The sequence below is a fragment of the Tribolium castaneum genome, chromosome 4, assembly GCF_031307605.1.
Source record: "Tribolium castaneum strain GA2 chromosome 4, icTriCast1.1, whole genome shotgun sequence".
In the NCBI taxonomy this organism is placed as follows: domain Eukaryota; kingdom Metazoa; phylum Arthropoda; class Insecta; order Coleoptera; family Tenebrionidae; genus Tribolium; species Tribolium castaneum.
This window is the reverse complement of record NC_087397.1, coordinates 12,891,824-12,914,202: the sequence shown is the minus strand read 5'-3', so window position 1 is coordinate 12,914,202 and position 22,379 is coordinate 12,891,824. Positions and strand designations below refer to the sequence as shown.

At 31.5% G+C, this 22,379-nt stretch overlaps 1 protein-coding gene and 1 long non-coding RNA gene across 2 annotated transcripts in view; one reads left to right on the top strand and one right to left on the bottom strand.

Moving 5' to 3' along the window:
- Positions 1–22,379, bottom strand: part of LOC655578 (orexin/Hypocretin receptor type 1) — a 33,068-nt gene that overhangs the window by 5,662 nt on the left and 5,027 nt on the right. Inside the window, exons 2-4 of the mRNA XM_962139.5 lie at positions 21,888–22,067; positions 5,799–5,890; positions 3,781–3,933 (exon numbers count right to left, since the gene is read on the bottom strand). Of these exons, the coding sequence (XP_967232.2) occupies positions 3,781–3,933; positions 5,799–5,890; positions 21,888–22,067 (425 nt within the window). The remainder of the gene's footprint in view (positions 1–3,780; positions 3,934–5,798; positions 5,891–21,887; positions 22,068–22,379) is intronic.
- Positions 11,303–16,803, top strand: LOC135265992 (uncharacterized). The gene is made up of 2 exons (XR_010333909.1): positions 11,303–11,452; positions 16,652–16,803. It is a non-coding gene; the product is annotated as an uncharacterized LOC135265992 (long non-coding RNA).

Genomic DNA, 22,379 nt, shown 5'->3' with positions numbered 1-22,379 from the left:
TGGCAACTTATTTTACCTGTTTCATGTTTTACCGGAAATTGAAAATATCGTTAGTTCTATCCATTAGGTTCTTTTCAAAATTTTCTGTGATGAGAAATAAGCGAGATAATCGTTTCGAAGTTGTGACGTAACAACCGCCTCTGATCATAGAATCCTTGTATCACTAAACCCACTAAATTCCGACAAAATCATCTCCACATAATAAAAATTTAACTACTTTTTCGACTAATTTCTGTTTCAAATTTTGTCTTGAACTTTGCGAGAACATCTGGGAAATTTTGACAAACTCTGATAGTGTCACTTAAAAGTCAAAAACCATTTGATCGGAATATTGGACCAAATTGGACAGTCGGTTACGACGTCAAAATTTCAAATTTAAATCGAAATAACTTCACTTAAAGAGCAGGTACAGAGAAACGGTTTTCACTATTGTAATAATCGATTTTAATATTATAGTATTATCATTTAAAACAAAGTTGTTTTTTAAGTTGCCAATGCCCTTATTATTCATATGGCCCTTTAATTTTTAATAGTTATTTATGTATTAAGTCCGCAAAATAGAGTTTTCACATTATTGTAACGTAAATTATAATAAAAATCAAACCCTATGTCTCAAAAATAAAAAAATAATAATGCAATTTTTGAATAGCTATTGGTAATAGGTAGTTGATTTTGTTTCCAAAATAATAAATAATGTTCAAGTTACTCTGTCTTAAAAAACAATAATTGAAATTCGTCTCAAAAATAAGGAAATGACGATTGTTTTATATCTACTAATATGTAGCAGTTAATATTTTCATTTTTTAAAATAACATTGAAGTTACTGTCTTTTATAAAACAAAAATTAAAATATCAGTTTAAAAAATAATAAAATAGCTAAATTATAAATATCTAATTTCTAATCGTTGATAGTTTCTTGATTTAAATAATATTCGCGTTATTATTGTCTCTTATTAGTTTTTAGATAATAAAAATCGAACGCTCTGTCTCCTTATGTTGCGTTTCTTTGAACTGACGTATTTTGATCTACATGCCGTAATTTTTCGGCTCGGCCAATAACTGAATTTCTTGCACTTAACTTAGTGTTAACTAAAAAAACAATAATTGAAATCTGTCTTAAAAAATAGAAAAGTGGCAAATTTTTTAGTATCTACCACTGGTTGATAGTTTTGTTTTCTTAGGCCTATTATTTCCATAGTAAGTCAAATTTATATAGGGTGTTTGCGAAGTTGAGGCGTTTCTTTTATGAGGTGTTAGCATACATTGTTCTTAAGAGTTTTAGCGTAAAACACCTAAATAAAATGTTGTTGATAACAAAGATACAATAACTTCTTTTTTTGTTGAAATTTTAGAAGTCGACCCTGTTCAGATTAAAAAAATCAAAGAACCATTGGCATAATCAACAAAAATTGTTACAATTGTCATCTAATTAGTCGTAGAGCTCACTATTACAATAATAACAATCTCACAGATTTCATGCAATTGTATGGGCAATGCTATCAGAATGCAGGTGCGGCATTCAGAGAGTCCTTAGAGTGTAAAAAAATAATAGTAAAAGTAACATTACCGAAATTCTGGTATCCACAATAATAAGGTAGATTATTTTGAAGTGCTCATTTCAAAACTGCAATTAGACAGGACCGGACTCAAAATTTTACAAAACCTAAAAATTACCTCCTTTATTAAAAACAATTTATTAAGACAATTTAGGCTAAAACTCTTAAGATTAATGCATAATATCTCTTGTTGAAAGGAACGCCTCAACTTCGCGAACACCCGAGTTAAATAACTCTCAGTCAACCTAATCACCTCTGCAACTTCTGACACTTGAAATAAATTAGTTTAAGTCTATGTTTATCCTAACTTAGGTTTAAATTAGAAAAAGTCTGGGTTAACACACAAGTCAGGTTATTTCAAAGATGGAAATATGTTTTTTGACATTAACCTACACTTTGTATTTAACTCGACATTGAAATAACAGGCCGTAGATAATAAAAATCGTACTCAAAAATAAAGAAATATGTAAAGGTAAATCTTGAATAGCTATAGGTACTAACAGTTTATTTGTTTTTCAAAACAGTGTTTAAGTTATTTCTCTTAAAAAACTATAATTTAAATCTGTCTCAAAAATATAGAAATGGCGAATTTTTGAATATTGATGGTTTCTTTTTTAATTCAATATAATGTTTACGTTATTGTCCCTTAGATAATAATAGAAACCGAACTATTTGCAAAAAAAAGAATAGTGGCGAATTTACTAATAATTGAGTTTATTCAAAATAATGTTCAAGTTATTGGCTCTTAGAAAATAATCACTGAAATCTCTGCCTCGAAAAAAGAAGTGGCGAATTTATTAAACTCTAATATCAATTCCAATTCAATAAAAATAGCAACACCGTATTTTATCTTAAAGTTAGTTGTTGTAAATTATTATTCATGCACTTCGAAAAAATAATAGCTAATGTAACTTATTGTTTCAAAAATAACAACTATTACATTTACATTTTAATCAACATTATTTTAAAAATCATTTGGTAAAATGCGATGTTGGTATTTTTATTGAAGTGGAATGACAAGTACTAACAGTTGATTTTTCTGTTTAAAAATAATAGTCACGTTTTCACGTTATTTATCTACAGATTATTGTTTTCCAATAATTGAAATTTCTGCATTGACACAAAAAACGCAAATTTTTAAGTATTATCTAATTAATTTTTAGTATTTTCTTTTTTAAATAGCTAATATTTATTATTGTTATTGTCTCTTAAAAAACATTAATTGAGATCTGTCTCAAAAATAACGAAATGGCGATTTTTCAAATATCTATTAATAGTTAAATTATTTTCAAGCTAATGTTTAAGTTTTTGCTTGTTGGAAAACAAAAATTTAAATTGCTATCTCAAAGCGTTAAAAACTTTTAAACACAATTTATTTTTTTACCACATGGTGTAATAGAAAATTAACCAAAAATGCATAATTGTTCCAAGCGTTTAACAATTCATGTATTCATCCCATTAAAACGCAGTTAACTTGAATGGCATAACTTGCACAAATGTGTTAACACAAAGCTAATACAAATTCCAAAATAACAAGAATTCAAACTGTAAGACATCTTCCAAATTAAATAACTTCTACATGCATTACCGTGCTGGAATTAATTAAGTCACTGAACGAGGGTTTAGAAGCATGTGAAAATAACGGCATCATTAATTTCCCCCATGTGTTTATTATAGAAATATGGAAATTTAATTACATAAGCAATTTCGCTCGTTTTATAATAACAAACAAACGGGTATCATCTTCCAGGAGTCGAATAAACTTTTGCTTTGAGAACTGGCACTTCAGTAGTTTGGAATGAAAACACTTTTCTCTTAATTTTATTTCCCAAACGTGAGCCGTTCAGAATAACATTTTCTAAACCAGCGAAATAAATGATAAAACGAATGAGACCAGATTTTCTCCTCTCCGTCCATACGCTTTTATCCGAGTAAATAAAGTTGGGTAATTACGATAAGCGAGCTTTCGTTCAAATGTCACCAGCGGCAAAAAATCCCACATTTGTGTTCACATATCGCGTTCTTATCAGCGTTGAAGTTCCAACGACAAATCCTTAATGTTTCCGGGGAAAACGTCGGTGTATGTTAAAATTTCAAGCTCTGCCGCGAGCTGAATCGAAGCTTCTTGTTAACTATTAAACTCAGTTTATTGATCGAAGTAGTGTTGCAGAGCAACAATTAAACGTCCCGGGTGCCAAGAAGGGAAATTTGTTTAGGCTCTTACCGGAAATCCGTTGTCGTCGAGTGCGAATCGGTCCTGGAACGTCCTTCTCGCCGAGTTTCAAATTTTATCACTGTCAGGGAACTCTGCTGAGTCTGCAATTCGCGGGAAACTCTTACGTATAAGTAAGAAATAGTGGCGAGAGGAGCCGCATACCTAAAATGCACATATTTTATCATAGCAAGTTTCCAGGAAACGGCCGTGTAACACAGTTAAACTATCGCATCGAATAAACATTCGCCCGCAATATTTTACATTTTTCAAAAGCTACAAAGTACGAGAATATATCACGCCGTGAACGGATCACTGAAGCCAACACAGGAGAAAGCAAAATGATATATCGGTATTTATAAAAAATTACAATCGTTAAAGTGAAGAAATAAAATCTGTAAAATAACAAATTCCCTAATTCTACAATGTGTTTTTAAATGATTCCTCATCTAGTCGTCTATGAATTTCTCATCTAAAATCAGAAATACTATAGAAACATTTAAGAATTAATGACAGGCATTTAGACACCTCCATTTATTAAGTTTCCAATTCAGAAATAAGCTTCGACAATAAAAGTGTTTTCTAGCGCAGTGTAACAATTTAGTTGCATTTTAACGAAATTTTTAAAATGAATTAATTGACATTTTGTAAAATTCACAACAGATAGTTTTGACATTTGTTGACAGAGAATTCAATTGAGCAGAGCGGCAATTTTTTTTTTACATGTAAACCAATTTCAAAGTTAACTAGATGAGAATCAATTAAAAACGCATTGTATAATTTTTTACAATTTGTATTTATAAGAATTCGCGTTTTTCCCTCGGCCCGAAGTTTTAATTAGATCCCATTTTGGAGAAAATATTTTTTAAGCAATTTCTATTATCGTTCTGACGGTAGCAATATGTTTAGCAGTTTACGCAAGCGGAATAATCGTGCCTAAAATTCGGAGATAAATCTCAGTTCATAACAAATGGGAGAACGGGCTTATGATAAACATATAAATTTTATTTTTGGGTTCGAAGGGTGGTGTGTTTGACAGGTAGGTCACCTCTCGGCAAAAAAATTAAAAAATAGCCAACAATATGACAAAGGCTCCATAAAATTTGATCACCTCATGGCTACATAAACTAGTTCGCTAGAACCGATAAATTTTAGAGCTCTTAAAAACCGCGACAAAATTTTATATTTTGTGCGGTAGACAAAACTCGATTATTATTTATAGACACACTTTAAAAGCAATTCTGGTTATTTATTGGACAAATAGTGCAGCCAATCGGATTAATCTGGGATTCAATTGTGCATAACTGCAGGTGCGAGTTCCTGGACCTGTGTTAATAATTTATTAGCTTCCGATTGATCGCATCTATCATAAACCAACACACAGTTGCAATTAAAAGCTTAACACTTGACTGGGTCGAGAACAGAAAAGGGCAGGATTTATTGCTCCCCAAAATCTGCTTGATTTTCCCGGGAAAAGTCGAACTTTCCAGGTGTTGCAATATATCCTTCTTCGGTGTTTTATTTTGTTTTCTGGAGTCGTTGAGTTAGAAGTTACGGATCATAAAATCCACAGTTTCTTTTCAAAGGCTGTTTTAAACCGTTTTATGGTCCTGGAACGGCTTCATTTCGATAGTTTGTCTTCACAAAGACAAAGCGTCAGCTCATGACGTGAAGGACTGAAGGAACATTGATCTCATAACGAATTTCAGTGGAGTGATAATTCCATTAGCAAAAGTGACTAAGCTAAAAGCTTTCAGCACTGCAACGGTGCATCGACTTTATGTAACAATAACGCTAATTAAACAAGCGACGAATAGATGAATGAAAATTTACACCATTAGAAATTTTTCTTAAATTCCATCCTCTTATCACGTAATTCAGTTATTACAGGCAGTAAAAGCAGGGTTATTAAATAGAATAAATAAAACTCCAAAGTAGTTAATTATGCAAATCCAAGAAACTGCATTAAAAGTAGGACTCTAATTTAAAATGTGCACTTTGTGTTTTATTTCTTCAAAAATTAAACTTACATTATCAGGAAAATTCCTCGCATATATTCCTGCATGTCGTCGGCCAAGTTGACGAGACAAATTCCCACACCATCCAATGATGGGACGTATTTCTGTAACAAAAATTCCATTAGCTGATACTTTTCCGCTCAATCTGAGCTAATCCTGAGGCACTCAGCTCTATATTAGTCCTCCAAAGCACTAAACAAAACTAAAACGGCAATATATAGCTAAATATAGACGCTTCCATTAGGGCACCTGACGCAGAGACACGTTAGAGCTACAAAGTGTAACAAGTGTTGCTGTAATAACTACCCCGACATTAATTTCACAAATTCAAGTTTCGAGAAAATGACCGTTTAAAACCACCATTACAATTAAATGGAGGAGCAACAACTAGAACCAGCATTGGAGCCTTCAATAAAAGTAATTATTAGATTTTTTATTATTATTAATTCAAAACGTAAGTGCTACAAATGGAACGAAAACTAAAACCGTCCAAAAGAGAAGCGTATTTATATGGCAAATTCAGAACACTCAAGCAATTTATATGTATGGTATTCAATACTCAATCGTGTTGTATAAATTGGAAAACTGCACGTCACGATGGAAAACGATATATTGTTACATTATTACAGACAGATCCACCAATCCAACTGACATTTACGATTCGACTTGACAAGAATAAATTGAGTTATGAATTAACAAAAATTGAGAGTCGTGTTTTGCATAACACATTTGTTGCACAAATTCCGAGGAAACTCGCCCGCAGTGACAACAAGTTATCAAACACACTATAATGAAATTTCAACGTGACTTAATTAAAACTATAGATTTCCAATAAAATAAAATTTGTGTTTTCATTTCCACTGAACGATTTTTCTTTTTCAACGTTTTTCGACGCAAGATCATTTCCTTTCGCTTTGAGCAACAAGAATAATCCCCGTATTGGCAAAACTTAAAAAAAATTACGAAGAGAGCAAGTGGTTTCCAGTATCTTGAATTTTCAACAATATTTACACTAAGGTAACGAGAATAAAACTTTATTCAATTTTGAACGGCCGGATTTATGCCAGATTAGAATTTAATTGAAAGCTTCCCAACAAAAAACACGAAACAAATAATCAAGCTTTGAGCCTATTTCAATCAAAGTGTTTTGGTTGTTGGTAATGAGATATTGGATATTACTTTAAAGGTGTGGTACATGTTTCAACGACCTCCGGTTTCATTTTCCCAAAGGAACAACGGTACTAACGCTAATGAAAGTTTACGGTATAAATTACGCCAACTCTCGCAGAATGCATCCGAATTTAGTTATTGTAAGTAAAATAATGTCCAATTTTTCGTAGTAATTAGTAGGCTAAAGTGAATTAAAAGGAAAACCCCTTACCTAGACTTGCCAATAAATTAGCTTAAAGATCTATTCAATAGTTAGCAAAGTTAAGGAAATGTGATTCTCCTAGGAAGCACTGTCGTATTACATTGTCGTTATCTGGGAAAGGGTTTTGTGTTAAGTTGCATTATTGTATAGGAAACTTCCTAGTAACACATTTTAATATCCCTGCGGCTCTAACTAATAGGAAAAAAACTAAAAAAACTGCTATTTGTTAATTAATTAACGATTTATTATAATTTCTTGTAGATTTTGGGGCATTTTTTTAATCTACCATGACACGTATAAAAAAATGTAGGTACTTAATTAATACAGAGTGACCCAAGGGTGTGTAATTAGTCTATAACTTTTTTGGTAATTGAAATATTGCTATGCTGTTTTTATTATCCGATAGATCGATTTAAAATCTACAAACTAAAAATAAATTTATTATGCACATGGTGTTGTATATAGGGTGGTGAACAAAAGTTATATTTTTTAAATGGAACATCCTATATATTTTTGCTAAATTGGAATCTAGACAAAAAAAATAATGTAACTTTATATAAACTATTATAAATCTATCTTTTTTCGATTTGGAATGATATACAGAGTGTGTCAAAAAGAAAAAGATTGGATAAATCTTTTTTCTTAAATGGAACACCTTGTATTTTTTCATGTATCCATAGCATTTTTGATAAGCTTTCTAACGGGTTTGCATAGCAAATTTAAAATATTTTTTGAGATTTTTCAAAAAAATTATTTTATTACAAGTAAATTTGTTATCCTAATAGAATCTTATAAGTCAAATAGTAATTTATTTTTTAATATGTACTAAAGTGACTAAATACATTAGTAATCTAATTACTACTTGATACATAAATAAATTTTGCTAGTCAAGAATTAATAATAAAATAAATAAAAAATGAAAAAAAAAATTGAACACTTTTAAGAAATATTTCACATTTGCTATACAAACCGCATATCATTAGAAAGCTTATGAAAAATGCTATCGATTCGTGTAAAGAAATACATGTGTTCCATTAAAAAAAAAGAGTTATTCAACTTTTTAGAACATCCTGTACATTATCTGCATGTTTCAAGTAACACTTGACTATTGCTAAAACTATAGTGTGTTCTGAGTTTTTCTGTGACAAATGTTTCGAAAAATATTTATAAGCAACTTCGCAGAGATTTTTCAAAAATTGCTCTTTTAATATAACAAAAAGTTGAATAATTCCGAAATGAAAAGAGATAGACCCATAATAGTTTATATTAAGTTACATTATTTTTTTGCGTAGAATCCAATTATGTAAAAATATATAAAGTGTTCCATTTAAAAAAATGTAACTTTGGTTCACCACCCAGAATACAACACCCTGTGTACAATGAATATATTTTTAGTTTGTGGACTTTAAGACGATCTATCGGACAGTGAAAACGGCATGGCAATATTTCACATATTAAAATAGTTATAGACCAATTACGTACCCCTGGGTCACCCTGTACAAAATTGTAATTCCTAGAAGGCTTACTAATAATAATCATTTATTCTTCAACATCAGATTATTTTAACAGATTTAAAGCAATTTTAAGCCTTGTTGAGTCTAATTCGAAGAAAAAAAAGTTGTATTCAACTGGTTTCGTGTAAATCGGTTATTTCACCTCGTGGATGATAAACCACTCGTGGTTAATAAAACCTCCGATTTACACTCAAATTCGTTATAGTATTTTACAGTATTAGCAAGGTAAAACGGTTTTTACTGGCGAAAGGAGGGAATGACTGGCGAGCCGAAGGCGAGCCTGTCACCTCCTGGAGCCAGTAAAAACGGTTACCTTGCGTATACTGTACAATACTTTATTTGTTTCTCACTTGTAAACAAAATGAAAGTTATTAATAAAATTTGAATAAAAAATGTGGCTATTTTCGAAAATTTATCAAAATGCTGTAGAAAATTACTGTGGAAACGACTTGACAACAACGTAATTTATAACGTTGCGAACGTGTTTATAACTTTTATAACTGGCGCTCCTGTCAGTTTTACTAGTAGCTAACTTGTAAAAGTGAAGTTTCGAAGTGATTAGACAGATCGGATAATTGACGTTTACAAGTGAGGAACAAATAAAATAAATAACTATTTTGTAAGTTGCCATCATTTTAAGGCTTTAATAAGCACCTTAAAGCATTCAACGTCATCATGCGCGAAAACTTTTAGGTTGCCAAGAAACAAATTGGGGACCGTATTTTTGCAAATTTCACAATTTTTAAAAGGCGTTCATGCAAGATTACCTCCATAGTCATCCAAGCTCTAGTTTTTTGACAAAACTATAATAAAACAAAAATTTTTAAATCATTTTTTTGCTTTCAAAATTGAGGTATTATCAACTATCACAAAAATCCCTAATCCGACTACAATAACAATTTTTGTTTAAAAACCGCAAAAAGGAGGCAAATTACAAAAAATAGTATAAAAAAACTGGTTTCATAGGACTTTAAAGCACTCATTCTTTCAAACTGGAATGAAACTGAATTCGTGCTTTAAGACCGGTCTTATGAAACTTGTTTTTTAATATACTATTAACACAAGTCGTAGGAATAAACACCTTTTCAAAAATTCCTTCACAAATCGCAACTTATTTAAATTTACCGGATCCATCAAGCTCTTCGGCGTCTCTTTTGGTAGATTCTGGTGGCGATTTAATGCAGTTGAAGAAACACGGTGGATGGAAATCCAGCACAGGTGCCGAAGGTTACGTGGATGAATCAATGCAAACTAAAATGGATTCGGCAACAAAAATTTTGGCAGGAACTAGTTCCACCGACTGCAAGCGACTTGTCCACAAGTGTCTACAATCCTACAGTTAATTCTACTACGCAAAAACAAGTAGAAAATAAGACTACAAATGTAGACGAAGTAAATTCTTTGAGCAAATCAATTGTTTGCTCTTCTCTACAAATCAATAACGCTCAAAGTTGCACTTTCCATATTTCAATTAATAAAGACATTTGAGTTAATATTATTACTTTTTTATATTTTCATATTATGACGGACGTAGAATGTTGTATGCAATTCGTGAGTAAAGTATCTTTTTTTAACTCGTAGGAATTGCCGCAATCGCCTACGGCTCGAGCGGTCAACTGTTCCTACTCGTTAAAAAAAGTGTTACTTTACTCACTTGTTGCATAAATAACTATTATTTAACGAGTTTGAGGGTAAATTGGACGCTTTACTGCACGAGTAGATTATTAAACCACGAGTGAAAACAAGTGATTTATCATCCACGAAGTGAAATAAAGAAACTGATTTACACGAAAACGAGTTGAATACAACATGTTAGTCTTCGAATTAGACTTAACAAAGCTTAAACTTGCTTTAAATGTGTTGAAAATAATGTGACGTTTCGTATTGAGAAATGCCAAACAGTTGTCAAAACTTCCTTACACAGGAGAAAAATCGGAAATTCTGACAGTGTCGAAGAATAAATTAAAATTAAGCTACTTTACAATGTTCATACAACACATACTTTTAGAATTTTCTTCCAATTTCTAACTGTGATGTGTTTATAAAATATAAACAGAAATCGATTTATCTCGTTCACGGAGTCAATCACGAAGTATCGCTAATATATTAATAAAGGAATATTAATAAAATTTAGCTTTTGTAATGTACCCATTATAAATATCCCTTTAACGTTATAATTATCATTATCATTAGTAAACATCTTTCATTATCATTAGCAAACGTCTTAAATTTAATTTGTATCATCTACATCCGGCATGTTCAACTTTGTACCTAATTACTTTACTATCTCGAGTTCACTTTTATTTGTACATTCTTCCGCTTATCGCCTTTCATCCCTCTATATATAAGAAATCATTTTTATGTTATAGAGCAGTCGGAATAAGTTAGTTGTTACTGTACGACCTAATGTCAATTCCAAATTCCAAATTTTAATAAATTATAGTAGTAGTTAGAAGTAAAGTGCTGGAGTTTCTCTTTCCCATCACCGGACCATCACAAAATTGGTGTCAGAAGTGGGATCGTAATAGTGCGGTTGGAAAATTTATTTCAAATTCAATTTGAAATTTCAATCAGCAAGTTTGGGAAACTTCGATTTGGGCTATCGTCCATCATCCAGTGGTGCAACATCCAGGTCTTCAAGGTTCGTGTATTCGTGCTACCTGCTGCATCGTCGCTACCATAGGTGACAAACGGCGATATTCAACCCCAGACGTGAAGGTTTTCGAAAATCGTGTGGTCCAATGTAACATAATGGGATTCCAGCAGTTATCTTCCCTTGTGTAAGTGAATTTATTTGTTTGATGCCAACAACGAGATCTATGTCAAAACACAAAAAGGAAGCTACGACGAATTTAGAAGGAGCTACCGCGTCTAATCCACATTCAATCGGTTCAGAAGAAACTAACACGATTGATTCCGTTACGCCCAATTCGGATCAAAGTAGCCTCAATAATTTAAGTATTCAATCATCTAGTAATTTAATTAACCCTAACTTAAATCTCACCAACATGTCGATTTCACTAGAGTTAGCAGAAAAAATGTTAATTAAGTTTGATGGAACCAAATCAATGTTGTTCGAATTTATAGATAATTGTGATCAAGCTCATAATCTTGTTGGAGTTGCAAATCAACCACTTTTACTTTCAATTATTAAAACCAAATTAACGCATAACGCGAGAACTTTAACACGTAATAGAGAATTTGCAAATTGGAAACAATTAAAGAAACATTTACTAGATTTGTATTCAGATAAACGTACAGTTGGTCAATGGCAATTGGAGTTAAATTCCTGTCGGCAAAATCACAATGAAAGTGTCGTTTCTTTTTCAAATCGTGTAGAAACATGCTACGTAAAATTAATAAATTCGTTAAGTGACAATTTAACTGAAGAAGTACGCAACGGAAACATTGATTTACTGCAAAATGAAGCTTTGAACGTTTTTATCACGGGATTAAATAAAGATTTGTCAATTTTAGTTAAAGCTCAAAAACCGGATACATTAGAAAAAGCAATCTCGATCGCGATTAACGAGGAACAGGAACTTAAATCCAAATACGAAATTCATAAATATCAAAACGTAAATAATAATTCGTCAAGTAGATTTTGTAATTATTGTAACAAATCGGGTCATAATTCATTTAATTGTCGGAACAAAAATCAACAACACAACCAGAACAAAAATTTTAATAATGTTCACCGAATTCAGAATCACACACATATCAATTCTCCAAGTACCAGTAATTCCTCAAAATTTAATCGTAACAATTTCCATAATAATAATTCTTCCTCTAAAATCCAGCCAAGATCTAACAATGATTTTCAAAGAAAATTCTGTAATTACTGCAAGAACAATGGTCATTTAATTAACGAGTGTCGTAAATTACAATATAACCAGTCGCGAAAGGAACAAAATAATAATTCCCGCATTAGATCTTCATCACAGTCCCTACAAAATTCAAACGGCAGTAATTTAAACTGCCCGGGCTCTTCGACGTTGGCGGAGAACTCGAGGACTGCCCACCAAATTTCCGCCGAATTGCAACATTAAACATTGCTGCTGTAACAAGTTATATTCCATTAAATATTGCTCAATTAAAAAATCATCCAGGTAAATTCCTTTTAGATACCGGTGCTGACATTTCGCTTGTAAAAATTTCTCATCTTAAAGGTCAAACTCATTGTTATGAAGACAATCTTATCACTCTGAAGGGTATTGATATAAACGTGACTCAGCATACGAAAACATTGTGCTATACTTATTTAGATTTCTATATCGGCAATCAGAAATTTACACATATTTTTCATGCAGTTCCCGATAATTTTCCGATTCCTTTCGACGGTCTTTTAGGTAACGACTTTTTAAAATCGTTCAACTGCCTAATTGATTATCAAAATGATAAACTATTTATAAATGATAAACATCTAGATATATTCCATTTAGAATATCCCATACGTGCGCAAATTCAACGCGATTACAAATCAAAATTTTCACAATCTAATTCTAATCCTCCATTAAGTCAGAACATTCCTGCTTACAATGAAAAATTTTCTTCAAATAAAATAAAAAACAATCAAACTGATTCAAATGTAAAATTTCAACTAGCTCCTAGAACAGAAACAATTGTAAAAATTAAAGCCATAAACGGAGAAATAAAAGAAGGCATTTGTCCAAATATTGATATACTTGAAGGCGTTTATCTCTGTCCAAGTTTTGTAAAGGTTGACAAAGATAGCAACATAATAACCTCAATTTTAAACACTACCGAAAAAATCGTTAATATTAAAAATATCGAAGTCACATTAGATCCAATCGATTATAGTGAAAATAGTGCGAATATTTCCTCATTACGTACGAGTACCTCTGATAATAATTTCAAATCAGAACGTTTAGAAAAAATTTCAAATTTATTACGAACTGATCATCTAAATTCAGAAGAAAAACAATCTTTACTACAAATTTGTCATGAATTTAATCATATCTTTTATATCGATGGTGACAAACTAACATTTACAGATACAATCGCGCATAATATTCCTACATCATCGAAAGTACCAATTAACGCTAAAACATACCGATTTCCAGAAGTTCATAAAGAAGAAGTCAATAAGCAAATTAATCAAATGCTCGATGAAAATATTATCGAACCATCTAATTCACCATGGAATTCTCCTATATGGGTTGTACCTAAAAAATCAGACTCTTCCGGAATGAAAAAATGGCGAATAGTTGTCGATTATCGTAAGCTCAATGATATAACTGTCGGTGACTCATATCCGCTTCCTAATATCTCTGAAATTTTGGACCAGTTAGGACATTCAAAATATTTTTCAACAATAGATCTAACATCAGGTTTTCATCAGATAAAAATGTCTACAGAAGATGCTCCTAAAACTGCTTTTTCTACTCACACAGGTCACTATCAATTTAATCGTATGCCATTTGGATTAAAAAATGCACCAGCGACATTTCAACGATTAATGAATAATGTTTTATCTGGAATTCAAAATAACCGTTGTTTTGTTTATTTAGATGACATAGTAATTCATGCAGATACTTTAGAAAATCATAATAAAAAATTAAGAGAGGTATTTCAAAGACTATCAGAACACAATTTAAAAATTCAACCAAACAAATGCGAATTTCTACGTCACGAAGTAATGTATTTAGGACATAAAATCACTGATCAAGGTGTTAAACCTGATCCCAATAAAGTTAAAGCTATTTCAGAGTATCCTATTCTAAAATCACAAAAGCATGTCAAAACATTCCTTGGATTAATCGGATATTACAGAAGGTTTATTCCAAATTTTTCTTTTTTAACACAACCGTTAACCAAATTATTAAGAAAAAACGCAGAATTTATTTGGACTAGTGAACAACAACGCGCATTTGAAAATTTAAAATCAATATTAACCAATGAACCTTTATTGCAGTATCCAGATTTTACACAAACATTTTATTTGACAACGGACGCAAGTAATTTTGCTATCGGGTCAGTTTTGTCGCAAGGTGAACCTCCTAATGATTTACCAATAGCTTACGCTAGTAGAACTTTGAATAGGGCCGAATCAAACTATTCAACGACGGAAAAAGAACTTCTTGCTATTGTTTGGAGTGTAAAACATTTTCGACCGTACCTATATGGTAGAAAATTTAAAATCATAACTGATCATCGTCCATTAACGTGGTTATTTAATGTGAAAGATCCGGGTTCTAGATTAATACGTTGGCGACTAGCATTAGAGGAGTATGATTACGAAATTCTCTATAAACCAGGTAAATTAAATAAAAATGCAGATGCCCTCAGCCGAATTCCTCTAGATAATCTGTGTGTCAATCATTTCCGAACTGAGGACGACGATGAATCATATGCGAATTTCTTAAAAAAAATAAGAACAACTCTTATCACCAATGATAATATTGAAGAAGTTAATGGTAATATTATCGACTCAACCGATAACATCTGTTTATGCATTTCAAAGGATCTCGAATGTAAGGAATTAGTCCAAATACAAATAAAAGAGAAATTTACTAACAGCTATCAAATGTTACAAACAGAAACTTTAAACGTCAACGAAGTAATCAAAATACCAATAAATTCAGCAAATAACAAAAATATTTACTATATGATAACAAAAGAACATTTTTGGGAATCTATATCATACGAAGATTTGTTTAATATTTTACAAAAATTAAAAAACCGATTAATTGCTGATAACGTAAAATCCATAAGCTTACCTAAATTAAACTCTTCCTTTGATAAACTCCATTTTCACAAAATTCGTTCAATGATAAGATACATTTTTAGAAAAACTAACATTAAAATTTACATACTTTCAAATGAAATCGTAATTCCGAACACTCAAGAAGAAATTAAGAAGATTTTAACGGAATATCATTCAAATCCTTGTGCTGGACATTCGGGCTTTCATAGAACCTATAATCGAATCAAACAATATTATAAATGGCCACGAATGAAATCTGATATCAAGAATTTTATAAAAACGTGTGAGTCATGTCAAAAAAATAAATTGGTTCGAAAGAAAAGTAAAGAACCAATGGTGATTACAACAACAAGTGAAACTCCTTTTGAACGCATATTTTTGGACATAGTAGGACCGCTACCGTTATCAGAAAATGGTAATAAATTTATTTTGACATTGCAGGATGATCTTTCTAAATATTCTCAAGCTTATGCAATTCCAAATCATGAAGCAGGAACAATTGCTAAAAAATTAGTTCACGACTTTATTTGCAAACACGGTATACCTTCAACAATTGTAACTGATCAAGGAAAAGATTTTACCTCAAATTTATTAAAACAAATTGCAAAACTGTTCAAAATTAAACAGATAAACTGTACGGCATACCATCCCCAATCTAATGGTGCATTGGAAAGAAGTCATCACACTTTAGCTGATTATTTAAAACACTACATTAGAGAAAACCAAACAGACTGGGATGAATGGTTAGATTTTGCAATGTTTTCCTACAACACAACAGTTCATACTTCAACCAAATATACACCTTTTGAATTAATTTTCGGAACTAAAGCAAATTTGCCTACAAGCATAACAAAATCTCCTGAATTTAAGTACACTTACGATGACTACATGGATAACTTAACTTTAAAACTGCAAAAATCTCACGAAATTGCGAGAAAGCACATCTTAGATTCAAAAGAACAATCTAAAAAATATTATGATAAGAACTGTCAAAACCAAAATTTTAAAATTGGTGACAAAGTATTTCTATTAAACGAACAATCAAAATTAAATAGGTCAAGGAAACTTTCTCCAAATTATTCAGGTCCTTATGAAATTACAGAAATTAATTCACCAGTAAATTACACTATTTTGATTAAAAATAAAAAACATAAAGTTCATAGTAATAAATTAAAACTTGCTTATATTTAAGGCATTTTTATACTATTTTTACTTATCAATTTTTATCACTAATTTTCCTTTATTATTCCAGGCAACTCATTCTGTCTATCAGCTTATTAGCAACACTTGAATACGCACAAATCACCGATCAACAACAGTACACCGTAACACCGATTAACCATTTCTCTGGTATATATTTTGAACACATAAATAATGTGAAATTTCAAGAGACACATTGGCAAATAGTATCCTACCTCGATATAAGTTCATTAGAAGATAAGTTATCGTTCATTGATCATGCTTATAATCAAACTTTGCATCTTTGCCAAAGTAATCAACATTCATTAATGGCGTTATGTCAATCATCGTTAAAACTATTAAAACATATAGTACCTTATTTGCATAAATCAGAAGTAGATCTCAAAAATCTTATTAATAATAAGAGAACTAAACGCGCTTGGTTAAATATCGTTGGCGATGCTCTAAAAACTGCTTTTGGTACACTTGATGAAGCAGATGCTAAATATTATAATGGAATTATAAATCAGATAAACAAAAACGAATATAATTTAGGCAAACTTTTAAAACAACAAATAATGGTAGTAAATTCGACAATAGCGAACTTTAACAATACCATCACAGATTTGAATAAGAACTCCAAAATTTTTGAAGAAAATCTTATACAAATAAGTAACTATTCCCGTAAAATAAACAATAGGTATCTTGCATTAGAATTAAAACAAAATTTAGACGAACACTTTTCTTTATTAAATCTAGTTATTACAACATTACAAAACGAAATAACGACCGTTATGGACACGATTTTACTTTCTAGATCAAACATTTTACACCCTTATGTCATAACACCATTTCAATTGATCGAAGAATTGAGTAAAACAATTCCACATTTACCTAGTTCATCTACGTATCCTTTACCAGTTAGCCGCGAAAATGCACACAAATATTTAGAATTACTCACAATCAAATGTTTCTTCACCGACAACAGAATTGGCTATGTTCTATCAATACCTCTTGTAAATCGAAATCAATTTAATCTTTATAAATTAATTCCATTACCGGTTTTAGACAACTCAACCTCTTATTATAAATTTATTTTACCGTCATTCAATTATCTAGCAATCTCCGAAAACCATAATTTGTATTTAGGTTTAAATGAGTTAACTAATTGTCAAAATTTAGATGAATCAACTTTTATTTGTGTAACTTCGGAACCTTTCTACTATACAAATTCTAGACCTATATGTGAAACCGAACTTTTAAAATCTCCTCTCAATATCCCAATAAATTGCAACATAAGAATTATAACCTCTCGCTTAGAAATTTGGCATAAATTGGATAAACCGAATACATGGATTTATATTTTACCCAAAAGAACTGATATCACCTTAAATTGCTTTCAAATGTCACACATAACCCTTTTCTTAGAAAATACTGGAATTTTAAAAATTAACTCAAATTGTAAATTATACACAAGTTCCGCAACTTTCTTAACCGATAAAACAATTCGTAATAGTACACACAATGCTGTTGTACCTCAGTTAAAATTAAATGACGATTGTTGCATTAATTTAACTAAAACAAAAAATTTTTCTTTAAATCTATTACCTATAACACCTACTAATCTTCACATCGACACATTAAAAGAAGCAAGCCATAAATTACAAGATATTGCCAAATCAACAGACGAATTATTATTAAATAAAGATTTAACTTTCTTCCAGGATACTAGTTATACTAATCATATTTTTCTTTTGATTTTCGTAATTTTCATAATATTCTCATTATATTCGCTGTCTAAATATTGTAAGAAACGTCACTCAAATCACTCGATATTTAATCTATGTAAAAAATCATCATCAGCTCCATCTTATAATGTAAAATATGATAGTTCAGCAGGCTCACATTCAGAATCTCATTCATCAGCAGTAGATATAAGTCCGGTTGCGCCAAATACATCGTCATCACTACCAAAATTAAGAACCGATAAATCGTATTCTTAATTTTCTTTTACGGAGGGAGGTGTAATGTACCCATTATAAATATCCCTTTAACGTTATAATTATCATTATCATTAGTAAACATCTTTCATTATCATTAGCAAACGTCTTAAATTTAATTTGTATCATCTACATCCGGCATGTTCAACTTTGTACCTAATTACTTTACTATCTCGAGTTCACTTTTATTTGTACATTCTTCCGCTTATCGCCTTTCATCCCTCTATATATAAGAAATCATTTTTATGTTATAGAGCAGTCGGAATAAGTTAGTTGTTACTGTACGACCTAATGTCAATTCCAAATTCCAAATTTTAATAAATTATAGTAGTAGTTAGAAGTAAAGTGCTGGAGTTTCTCTTTCCCATCACCGGACCATCACACTTTAATCTCCGTCCAATCCCTTAATGTCGGCAATTTAATGAAAATTTGCAGTAGAGCTTTAATAAAATTTGCATAAACAAATCTTTTTTGCACGTAGAGTCATAAATTAGTTTTAAAAAAGGGTTTGAAATACCCCAGTGGTTCCTTCCTGCCTCCCTAGCCACTTTAAAAATTACTCTACCTGTCCTGTCTGACGCTTCAGTATTTTATCAACCCTTTAACAGTGAAATGGACCTCTTTCTTTAAGTGCTCTCTTTCCTGGCGGCAATATAAATGGTAATTATCTTAATAACTATGGCAAATTTGATAAGTTCGCTGTGACAGTTTTGAAAGCTTCACACGACATTAAACCTGACAAGTGTTTGGAGAAATTACGGAATGTTTTCCGGTCTTCTCCGGAAAAGTTTATTTCTGTATGTCCTTGTCAGAACATATTTTTAAAAGTCAATTACGCAGGAACTGCGCGATGGATTATCAATCATTCGATCCTTCCAGAAGAAACTCCGGCTAAGTGGCCATTCATTGAACTTGTGGTTTTAATATGTCTTGTTTGACGTTTATATTAAATGCTAAGAGAAGATTAATCTGGTCAAACACTGCCTGTGGCAACAGATCGATCACAGCCTTTAAAATTGAAAAATTGAACGGATTTATTTCTACAAATGCAAAAATTATATCTGCAACGAAATTTCATTCTTGGAGTAGTTATTCGAGAAATTTACTGTTGAGGAAGCAAACATGACACAATTTATTAGACTGACATATTTCATTTCCCCTCGCTCACATGTTCCGCACAATTCAGAAAAAATCATCTGCGCGACAAACATTTAACATCTCTTTTCACTCAAAGCTCGATTATCGTAAAAATTCAATTATTAAACTGCAATAAATTGACAGAAAATTTCTGACAATAACCTACTTTTTCAATAAATGTCCAAAGTGCTTTTTGAAGTTGCTGCATTACGTTCACAACGAAATTTCTACTATGAAAAAACTAATCAAACCTAAAGTGACGATTCAGACTTGCTGATCTTAAAGAAAAAAAATAATAAAGTGCCAATAACTACGAAAAATTTTTTGGAACAAGCAATAAAATCTCTTTGAAACATGTTTGTAATGAAATCGAAAATTTTAAATTTACACAGACTCAGACAATCTCTAAATAAAACTACTTTGATATTTATACATCGGAAAGAATTTTCTCGCGCATTCATGGTCAGTGAGCCTAATCGGCACTCAATACTTCAAACGCTGGAAAATCGTCGACCCTTTCCATAAATTCAGAATAGAAATCACGAACAAAAGCGTAGGCAAAAAGTGCCCTTCAAGCATTTAAGAGCTTATTTTAGCACATTTTTTAATCTAGTTTAATTTGCTAGTGGGTTTTGTTCTATTTTGCACAGCTTAAAAATAAATTTCAGTTTCTGTACAGTAGCTTGGAATAAAGCTGGGTTTAGCCGTTTTACATTTATGTTTCCGCTTGAAAATAATATTCTTCAGCCGCCAGTTTTAATCTTTTTGTGCTGTACTTTTCAACCCAATTAATTTACAAAGCTCAATCAACAAAGAAAGGCAAAATCCGACCACTAATCTTCGTAAACATAGCAATCTTTCGCTGCTAGAAACATAATTCAATAACATTTCCAATTCCAGTTGCAATACTCTGTTTGATGAAAAGAAAATTTACGTGATTCTGGCTGCAAATGACTGGAAACGTCCCAGGCGAAATTAATTTCGCTCAATGTTGAATCAGATAAGGAAAAAGTAAATTATTTAGGCCTGGGGCAGTATCGACGCAAATTCATGACTGACAATTATCAGCAGAACAAAACTTAATTAAATCAATTAGCAGCACATTAAACTTTGTCAAATTCCAACAGATATGCATACTGCTAACAGGTATGACAATGACACGTCCACAATTTTCACGTTTGTCGCGACACTTCCTAACAAAAAAAAATCTTCAATCACTTCAACGAATGAGAAACAAAATGTCGAACTGAAATGATATTTTATATAAAGTGTTAATTAGCAGTGATGTCAACGAAATTCTAGATCCCCTTTGACTTCACTATTGTCAACTCTGAGAGCGCGTAATCTACTCTCAACAATTGCAGACAGGACTGATAACGTGACGACTGTATTCATTGCCAACGTCAGTTTAAAAAATAATTAGTAAACAAAACTTCTCACTTACCATGTAATGTACCATGTTTGTTTTTAATTACACTTTTTATACTCCAAGTTTTTAAAGTTGAGAAAATTTTCAGACTACCAGAATATTGAACTTGACACTAAAGCAATGTGAAAAAAAGTCGGTTGGAAAAATTTACACTTCTCATTAATGCAAATCCTTTTGTGATTTTTGAACACACGAGGCCTGAAAAGTGGCTGAAAAATCCCATAACGCACACGAATGTGTCATGCATAATATTAACAAATGTACGGAAATAGAAATTGGATTCGATTTTTGAAACATGAAACACAATATGTGACCCTATTAACTACCTGCTACCATTCGTGTTAATTATTACAAGCGAAAATATCTTGTTGCAAAAATAAACTTTTTTATGTTTTTGCATGATTCTTAAATCTTGGGCTTAAAATTTAATATTGCTTTTTGTTTATTATCAGTCCAGACGAACAGAATGGCAAATAGAGACGTACTTATTGAAAGAGTTATTAAATAGCAATAATTACACGCAGCTTGTTTCAAAATATTGAGTTCGTTTTAACTCCAACAATTAGCTCTCAGGTGATCATTGTGAGTTTACCGGAAATTTGAAGTTTATTCATCCTCGTGAAAATAATTTCCATTGTCATTTCCCCAGACGCACATCCTGATTCGTTCTGACTATGATCCATTACATGATTAATGAAATTATTACCCGAAATAGAACGGTGCAATATTATAACAATACTTACCCCCAAATCGATATAAATAATGTAGATGGGATAGGGCAGCACTAAGCACACAGACGCTAGCCATGTTCCAATAATACAGACAAAAGCTGGAAAACGTGCTTTCGTTGGGTGTCTAATAAACCGGAGTCTGTCCCATGCCATCAACAGGAACGTTAGAGTCGTTGTATGCATTGGAATGTCCTGAAAAATCAACAACACTAGGACTTTGTTCAACAAGTTTCATAACTTGAGACGCTAAGATTTTATTGGATCGTTGTCATAAACCGAGTCGTGACCTCAAACAAGGTGATTATATTGATGTTCCTCATGAATAATAGAGAAATAACGGATCGGAGCAGAATAAAACAAACTCCAGCCGGAAAATGCGGAGAAAGCCGTACTCATTTTACAGCTCCGAAGGCAAATAAGTAAATAAAACAACCAAATAAAGCAACCGCAATTAAAAAAGTAAAAAAACCCGGCGGTGCTAAACAATAAAATACATCAATTGCA